At 38.7% G+C, this 8906-nt stretch overlaps 1 protein-coding gene across 1 annotated transcript; it reads right to left on the bottom strand.

Moving 5' to 3' along the window:
- Positions 1-857: 857 nt before the first annotated feature.
- Positions 858-6212, bottom strand: LOC143651298 (uncharacterized). Its single transcript, XM_077122272.1, has 2 exons — positions 3421-6212; positions 858-3378 (listed from the first exon to the last, which is right to left on the bottom strand). The coding sequence occupies exons 1-2, from the start codon at positions 3982-3984 to the stop codon at positions 2980-2982; spliced, it is 963 nt and encodes a 320-aa protein (XP_076978387.1). The 5' UTR covers positions 3985-6212; the 3' UTR covers positions 858-2979.
- Between the last annotated feature and the right edge of the window lie 2694 nt (positions 6213-8906).

Genomic DNA, 8906 nt, shown 5'->3' with positions numbered 1-8906 from the left:
AGAAAAGCACTAAAATTTCCCACTTTGATACTCAGCCTATCTATTTTTTCCAGATTGTCCTGCTAATTTTTGCTTTCTACATTTGAAGCTATATTATTAGCTTCATAAAAGTACTAAATTATTTATATTCGGGTGACTTGAATCTTTTATCATTAAGTGAAATTCTCTAGATGTACATGGTTTAGAATAACTTATTTTATGAAGTCTTCATTTGGGAGACATACCAAGATTTGACTGTAGTGAAAGCCACATTCCCCTGGATAACAACAGTCTGCGTCAATGTCTCACATAGAAGGGGAATGCCGAAGCTCAGGGTTAATGTACTGGTTGTTTTGGTTTTGATTTGCTTGATTTTGATTGTTAATCATGTTATTCAGAAACCTCACCTGTGGACACATCTTGCTGCAAATGGGTGATGTTGAAACCTTATTGAATCTCAGTGGCTCATCACTGTAACTCCATTCAAAAAATGTTTATCTTTCTTCTGAGAAACTTTAAATTTTGTGCCTCCTAATAAGCAGATCTGTTTCATTGCAAGATTTTTAGTTTTGTATTTTTCATTAGTAAAGGAACCACTGGTATAATACTGTGCACATTTGCCTTGTCTTTACCTGGTTGTACTTCCAGCATTATTGCAGTGTACAGCAACTTTCCAAACTGAAGTTTCATTACTAATTTTTTGATATGGATGATACCAAAGTCTTATCATTTGAAATGTTTGTTTTTCTGCTTTTATAGTAAAATCTCATTAATTCCTCTTGGAATTTAAGATAATGGGTTAGGCTGAAAGGTTTGCTGAAGCAAATTAATAGTCTGAACTATTTAAATTATTATTATTTTAAAAAGCATCCATTTACAGTTGATATGTCAATTACCAATCATTCTTTTCAATTATATTAAAATACCTTCCTTGAGTACCCTGAGGAAGCGTCACTTTTTTTTTTGAGAGAGAGAGGCAAAAAGATGTTTATTGGAGTTATCCAGTTGATCATATACTCCTGCTACAGAGGTTGTTTTTTCAAAACAAGGCTGAACTCATACATTCCAGAGAAGTACATGCAAACGTATTTTGATCATTTATGGGACTTATTTTTACTCAAAGTTGTTTGTCAAGAAGCAGCCATGAGGCACATAATATAAGGGAGGAGAATACATTGTGAGAGGGAAAAGCAGAACGCCTAGCTGGTGCAATCCCACAAGGTTGTTTTCAGCCTTGTCATGAGGTTTTCTGTCATCCTACGGGATCTCAGCTGCTGAGTGCTCCGCCATATTTTCCCTTTTTTGTTTTGGGCCATCATTAAATACATCGTTGTACATACTGTATAGATGGGAGGAAAGCCTCACTTTTTTAAAGTTGCATTCAATTTACTGTTTATTCATGAAATATATATGTATGTATTTTGTGGAGAATTTCAATATTTTTTCTTCTCAATTTAATTACATTTTTTACCTCTTCAAACTCAACCTTGTCCCTAATAAATTTTAAATTCCCATTCTGGGCTCCATGTGTTTGGGTTGTTTAAATGCTTTATTGAGACAAGTTGAGTTAGATTATGTGCTACAGCATATGCTCCTTCCAGAAGACATGAATAATTAGGAGATACAGAGAAATGGAAAGATTATGTGCTACAGAAATTTTAGGTTTTGGAGAACATAAATCTCTCTTCCTTTGGCCTTATAGAGTAAGTGAAGTTTTTAAAATTCCGACAATGTCATCCTTACCCCTTATTCTGATTTACCTTAGTCTCTACATGATTGGCTTCGTTTTTATTTCTGAAGCCTGATTTCTTTTTCAATTTAACAGTTGTATGTGGCAATGCTGACTTGCAGACCTTCAGAACTGCTGCTCTAGGTCTTATGTTACACAGGTACTCAAAGTTCCAGGGAAATACCAGGTTATACATACATTGAACAGCCTCTTAAAATCTAAAAATAACAATTACAGTTCCAGACTAAATGTGACTGCTGTAAGAGCTTCAATCTAGGCCCAATTTTCTTATAAGTATTTTCTAAATGAGATCATACAATATTTGCTCTTTTGTTTTTGCCTTATTTTGCATCATATCATGTCCAACAGGTTCAGTCACGTCATTGCATTCTCATGACTTCGTTCTTTTCTGTAGCAGCACAATATTCAAACATACGTATACACCACAGTTCACCATTCTACTTCCCAGTCAGTGTATCCTTCAGCCATCTCAATCTATTAGGCATCATGTATAATGTCCAAAGTCATCAACCTATGTCTCACATTATCCTCACTTAGTGGTATAATCATCAGTACTCTCAATTTTAGACAATTTTCACTGCTCCCTAGAGAAAAATAACCAACAAACACAACCTCACTGTTCTAGTTTGCTAGCTGCTGAATGCAATATACCAGAAACGGAATAACTTTTAAAAGGGGGAATTTAATGAGTTGCTAGTTTACAGTTCCAAGGCCGAGAAAATGTCCCAATTAAAACAAGTCCATAGACATATCCAATTTAAGACATCCGTGGAACAATACTTTGGTTCAAGAAGGCCTACGATGTTCAACGTTTCTCTCTCAGCTGGAAGGGCACATGGCGAACATGGCGGCGTCTGCTGGCTTTCACCTGGCTCTACCAAAAAGGGACTCTCTCCAAAATGTTTCCTCTTTTAAAGGATTCCAGCAAGCAACTCTACCTTTGGTGGGTGGAGACACACCTCCACAGAAATCATCTAATCAAAAGTTACCACCCCCAATTGGGTGGGTCACATTTTCATGGAAACAATCAAAATGCTCTCACCCAGCAATATTGAAGGAGGATCAAAGGGCATGGCTTTTCTGGGTTCCACCACAGATTCAGACCAGCACATTCCACCCTTTGTACCCCAAAAAGACATGCTGTTTCCAAATGCAAAATACATTCATTCCATAGCAATATCAGAAAACCTAAAACATTTCAGTAGCAATACAAATGAAGTACCAAATTAGAGACAGTATAAAATCTCAAGTCAGTTACAGGCATGGGCTGTCCTAAGGCAAAATTCTCTCCATTTGCTCTGGACCTTTGAACACTCATACAAGTTATTTGCTGCCAACAAAGGAGGAACATTCATAGAATACATATACACATTTCCATAGGGAGGAAGGAACACAGGGGTCACTGGACCCATGAGGTTTTGAAAACCCCCATGGCAAAGTCCATTAGATTTCAAACTCTGAGAATCATTTATCCTCAGGGCTTCTGAAAGCGGCAGTCCCACCCTTTCCAAGGGCCTACACAGAGACCTGCCTCTCTCCAAACGCAACCTTGGGAGATTTTGGGGAAACCACCTTTTACTCGGCTCCACCCTCTGCAAGCATCGGGGCTGCTCCCGGGCTCTCTGCCATCTCTGGGGCATACACTCAACCTGCTCCCGGGCTCTCTGCCATCTCTGGGGCATACACTCAACCCCTCCATGTGGTGGAAGCCAGGCTATCCCTAACCCCCAAGGAATGTGCTTCACCCTCTCCAAGGCCTGAGGCAGCATGACTCTTCCACTGCAATGAGGGGGAAGGCCCATCCTCTGCCTTTGGGGCAAACTCACCCTCTCCACAGGCTTGGGTGGGTCTGCTCTCCTGGCCCGAGGCTTCTTGACTTCAGACCTCAGTCTCCATGTTTTTGTCTCTGAAGTTATTTTTCCTTCAATATGCCCCTTCTCTGAACCCCTCAGGCCAGATTGGCAGCAGCTCTGTTTATATAGGTCCCACAGCACTCTCGTTGGCTTTCTATGCAGTAGCCTTGGATCATGCCCATCAGACATAAGGAGTTTCCACAAATCCTTCCTGGATAACTCCATGTCCGATCCTGACTTTCTCCGAAATGGCTGACTGGTTCCACATCTGGTCAAATTCTCACATGGAGCACTATTTTCTGGGGTCTCCGTTTCTGGAAGCCCAGAATTTTCCAGAACTTCAATTTCTGGTTTCTTTGTACCCAAGAGTTCAGTTTTCAGCTTATCTCTCTCCTGTCGCATTTCACTATAAGCTGTGAGGAGAAACTAGGCTACACCTTCGACATTTAATTTGGAGATCTCTTCTGCTAAATATCCAAGTTCATGGCTTTTAAAATCTGCCTTCCAGCCAAAGCCACTAGTCAACTTTGCCAGATTATCTGCCATTTTAAAACAAGGATCATCTTCCTTCCAGTTTGCTAAAACATGCCTCATTTCTGCCTAAGGCCTTATCAAAAGTATCTTTAGAGTCCACATTTCTACCAACAGTCTCTTCAAAGCATTTTAGGTCTTCTCTATCAAGCTTCTCACAACTCTTTCAGAATCTTCTCCTTATCCATTAAAAAAGTCTTTCCAACATGTTTGGTATTTGCAAACCGCAGCAGCAGCACCCCACTTTCCTGTACCAAAATCTGTTCTAGTTTGCTAGCTGCCGAATGCAATATACCAGAAACAGAACGGCTTTTAACAAGGGGAATTTAATAAGTTGCTAGTTTACAGTTCTAAGGCCAAGAAAATGTCCCAATTAAAACAAGTCTATACAAATGTCCAATTTAATGCATCTGGGGAAAGATACCTTGGTTCAAGAAGGCCAGTGATGTTCAACATTTCTCTCTCAGCTGGAAGGGCACATGGCAAACATGGCGGCGTCTGCTGGCTTTCTCGTGGCTCTACCAAAAAGGGACTCTCTCCAAAATGTTTCCTCTTTTAAAGGATTTCAGCAAGCAACTTCACCTTCAGTGGGTGGAGACACACCTCCATGGAAATCATCTAATCAAAAGTTACCACCCCCAATTGGGTGGGTCACATCTTCACGGAAACACTCAAAATGCTCCCACCCAGCAATATTGAATGAGGATCAAAGGGCATGGCCAACACAGGTTCAGACCGGCACACACACCAAATAGAAAATCCAAACCTCCCCTTAACTCTTGTTCTTCTCCCCCCCATCAGTTATTTACCCCTCATATTGCTGTTGATGTCTTCCTATCAAACATAGCTCATAGCATGCAATAGTTTTTCCCTTATACCCCAATATTATAAACTCTTTGTACAAGACTCATACCTTTGAAGTAGTTCAGGCAAAAATTTCTTTATGTTGGTAGTGTTAATCAATGGGATACATGGCTCTACACAATCCCTTCCAATCATGTTCACCTTCAATATGGCAATATTACATATAGACCCACTAATGGGGGGTTTATCAGTTTTATCCATTCCCTTACATTTAAGTACAACCTCATCAGCTAACCGTTCACCTGTTTCTAGCTTCCATATTTTGTATTATAAGCCTCTGAGTTAACCATTACCAAGATCATAAAAATGAAATAACACTATCTATCCTTTTGTGTCTGGCTTATTTCACTCAGCATTATGTCCTTGAGTTTCATCCATGTTGTCATATGCTACACGATGTCATTTCATCTCTACTGCATAATATTCCATCATATGTATACACCACATTTTGTTTATCCACTCGTCTGTTGATGGACACTTGAATTGTTTCCTTCTTTTGGCAATTGTGAATAATGCTGCTGTAGATATTGGTGTGCAAATGTCTGTTTGTGTCACTTCTTTCAGCTCTTCTGGGTATATACCAAGTAATGGTATTGCCAGGTCATAGGGCAACTTGATATTTAGTTTCCTAAGGAACGCCAAATTGTCTTCCATAGTGACTGTACAATCATCATAAATTCCCACCAGCCGTGCATAACTGACCCGATTTCTCCACATGCTCTCCAATATTCTTATTTTCCTGTTTGTTTAACAGCAGCCATTCCTATAGGTGTGAAGTGGTATCTCATTGTAGTTTTGATTTGCATTTCCCTTATATCTAATGAAATCGAGCATCTCTTGATGTGTTTTTCAGCCATATGTCTTAGCTCTTTGGAAAAATGTTCATTCCTATCTTTAGCCCATTTTATAATTTTTTTTGTTCTTTTGTTATTGAGTTGTACGATTTCTTTATGTATAAAGGATATCAAACATTTATCTGATAGGTGATTTCCAAATATTTTCTCCCATTGAGTTGGCTCCCTCTTCACCTTTTTGACAAATCTTTTAAGGCACAAATAATTTGATTTTGAGGACTTCCCATTTATCTATTTTTGTTGTTGTTGTTGTTGCTTGTGCTTTGGGTATAATGTTTAAGAAGCTACTTCCTATTACTAGATCTCGAAGATGTTTCCCTTTATTTTCGCAGAGTTTTATGGTATGCTTCTTATAGTCAGGTCTTTGATCCACTTTTTTTTTTTTTTTTTTTTTGAATGGGCAGGCACTGGGAATTGAACCCGGGTCTCTGGCATGGCAGGTGAGAATTCTGCCCACTCAGCCACCATCACACTGCCCTTTGATCCACTTTTGAGTTAATTTTTGCATAAAGTGTACGGTTAGGGTCCTTTTTCATTCTTTTGGCTATTGCTGTCCATTTCTCCCATGCCCATTTATTGAAGAGACTATTTTGCCCCATTTAAATGTGGATTGGGGGGGGGAGGGCAGGCCATGGTGGCTCAGCAGGCAGAGTTTTCGCCTGCCATGCCGGAGACCGGGGTTCGATTTCCCGTGCCTGTCCATGCAAAAAAGAGGAAAAAAAGTGGCTCTGGGGGCCTTGTCAAAGATCAGTTGACCACAGATTTGGTGGTCTATTTCCACACTCTCGACTCCATTCTATTGCTCAATACTTCTAACTTTGTGTGAGTACCATGCTGTTTTGACCACTGTGGCCTTATAATAAGCTTTAAAATCAGAAAGTATTAATTGCTCCACTTCTTTATTCCTTTTTAGGATATTTTTCGCTATTCAAGGTCTCTTTCCCTTCCAAATGAATTTGATAACTAGCTTTTCCAAGCCTTCAAAGTAGGTTGTTGGAATTTTGATTGGTATTGCATTGACTCTGTAGATCAGTTGGGGTAGAAGTGAAATCCTGATTACATTTAACCTTATCATCCATGAGTAGGGAATGTCTTTCTACTTATTTAGATCTTCTTTGATTTCTTTCAGCAATGCTACGTAGTTTTCTGTGTACAGGTCCTTTACATCCCTAGTTCAGTTTATTCCTAGATACTTGCTTCTTTTAGTTGCTATTTTGAATGGAATTATTTCCTTAATTGTCTCCTCAGTTAGGTCATTTCTGTATATGAAAATATTACTGATGTTTGCACATTAATCTTATATCTCACTACCTTGATGAATTTGTTTATTAGCTCAAGAAGATTTGTTGTCGATTTCTCAGGATTTTCCAGATATAGTATCATATCTGCAAATAATGAAGGTTTACTTCTTTCTTTCTGATTTGATGCCCTCTATTTTTTTTTTCCTGCCTGATTGCTCTCGCTAGAACTCTAGTACAATGTTGAATAATAGTGGTGACAGAGGGCATCCTTATCTCATTCCCTATGTTAGGGGGAAAAGGTATATGAATATATCATATTCATATACCACTGAATATGATGCTGGCTATGGATTCTTCATGTATTCCCTTTATCATATTGAAGAAGTTACCTTTGATTCTCACTTTTTAAAGTGTTTTTATCAGAAAAGGATGTGGAATTTTTTCTAATGTTTTTTAAGCATCAATTGAGACGATCATGTGCTTGTTCCCTTTCGATTTGTCAATGTACTGCATTACACTGACTGATTTTCTTGTGTTGAACCACCCTTTCATTTCTGGTATAAACCCCACTTGGTCATGGTGTATAATTCTTTTAATGCATCATTGGATTTGATTTGCTAGTATTTTGTTGAGAATTTTTGCATCTATACTAATTAGGGAGATGGCCTGTAGTTTTCCTTTCCTATAGTGTCTTTATATATAACTGGGTATATATAAATGCTTCATCAGCCTAGCTAGTGGCCCATCATTTTTAAATCATTATATTTTATGTATTTCCCTTTTAAATCCTGTAGGAAGGAAACAAATGGGGTCACCAACCAAAAGTATTATATATACCCAGCTGTTATCTCACTGGAGATCTTTATTTCTCCATGCAGCTTCAATCTGTTGTCTATTGTCCTTTCATTTCAACCTGTAGAACTCTCTTTAGCATCTCTTGTAGGGCTAGTCTAGCAGTGATGGACTCCCTCAGGTTTTGCTTATCTGGGAATGTCTTTATCTCATCCCAATTTTTGTAAGATATTTTTGAGAGATATAGAATTCTTGGTTGGCATTTTTTTTTCCTTTTAGCATTTAAATATGTCATCCCATTACCTTCTTGCCTTCACAGTTTCTGATGAGAAATTGGCACTTAATCTTATTGAGGTTCTCTTGTGTGTGACACATTACTTTTCTTTTGTCGCTTTCAGAATTCTCTCTTTATCTTTGATTTTCAACAGTTTGACTATAATGTGGTGTGGTGTCGGTCTTTTTTGGTTCATCTCGTTTGGAACTCATTGAGCATTTGGGATGTGAATATTCATGTCTTTCATTAAATTTGGCAAGTTTTCAGCCATTATTTGAATATCCTCTCTCTTCTCCTGGGACTTACACAATGTGTATATTGGTGTATTAGTTAGGGTTCTCTAGAGAAACAGAATCAATAGCGAACACTCGCAAATATAAAATTTATAAAAGTGTCTCACATGACCACAGGAATGCAGAGTCCAAAGTCCACAGGGCAGGCTGTGAAGCCGACGATTCCGAAGGAGGGTCTGGATGAACTTCACAGGAGAGGCTCACCAGCCAAAACAGGAAGAGCCTGTCTCTTCTGAATCCTCTTTAAAAGGCTTCCAGTGATCATATTAAGCATTACTCATTGCAGAAGACATTCCCCTTTGGCTGATTACAAATTACAAATGTAATCAGCTGTGGCTGTAGCTGATATGATCATGATTTAATTCTATGAAATGTCCTTATCACAACAGACAGGCCAGTACTTGCCCAACCAGACAAACAGGTACCACCACTTGGCCAAGTTGACACATGAACTTAACCATGACAATTGGCATGC

The sequence above is a fragment of the Tamandua tetradactyla genome, chromosome 12, assembly GCF_023851605.1.
Source record: "Tamandua tetradactyla isolate mTamTet1 chromosome 12, mTamTet1.pri, whole genome shotgun sequence".
NCBI classification, from domain to species: Eukaryota; Metazoa; Chordata; class Mammalia; order Pilosa; family Myrmecophagidae; genus Tamandua; species Tamandua tetradactyla.
This window is presented reverse-complemented; position numbering and strand designations above follow the sequence as displayed.

Excerpts from the sequence above, each read along its gene's own strand:
- LOC143651298 (XM_077122272.1), bottom strand. The coding sequence starts at position 3,984 with ATGCGACAGGAGAGAGATAAGCTGAAAACTGAACTCTTGGGTACAAAG. Across the intron at positions 3,379-3,420 it reads GGCTTCCACCACATGGAGGG|GTTGAGTGTATGCCCCAGAG; the intron begins GTTGAGTGTATG and ends GCCCGGGAGCAG.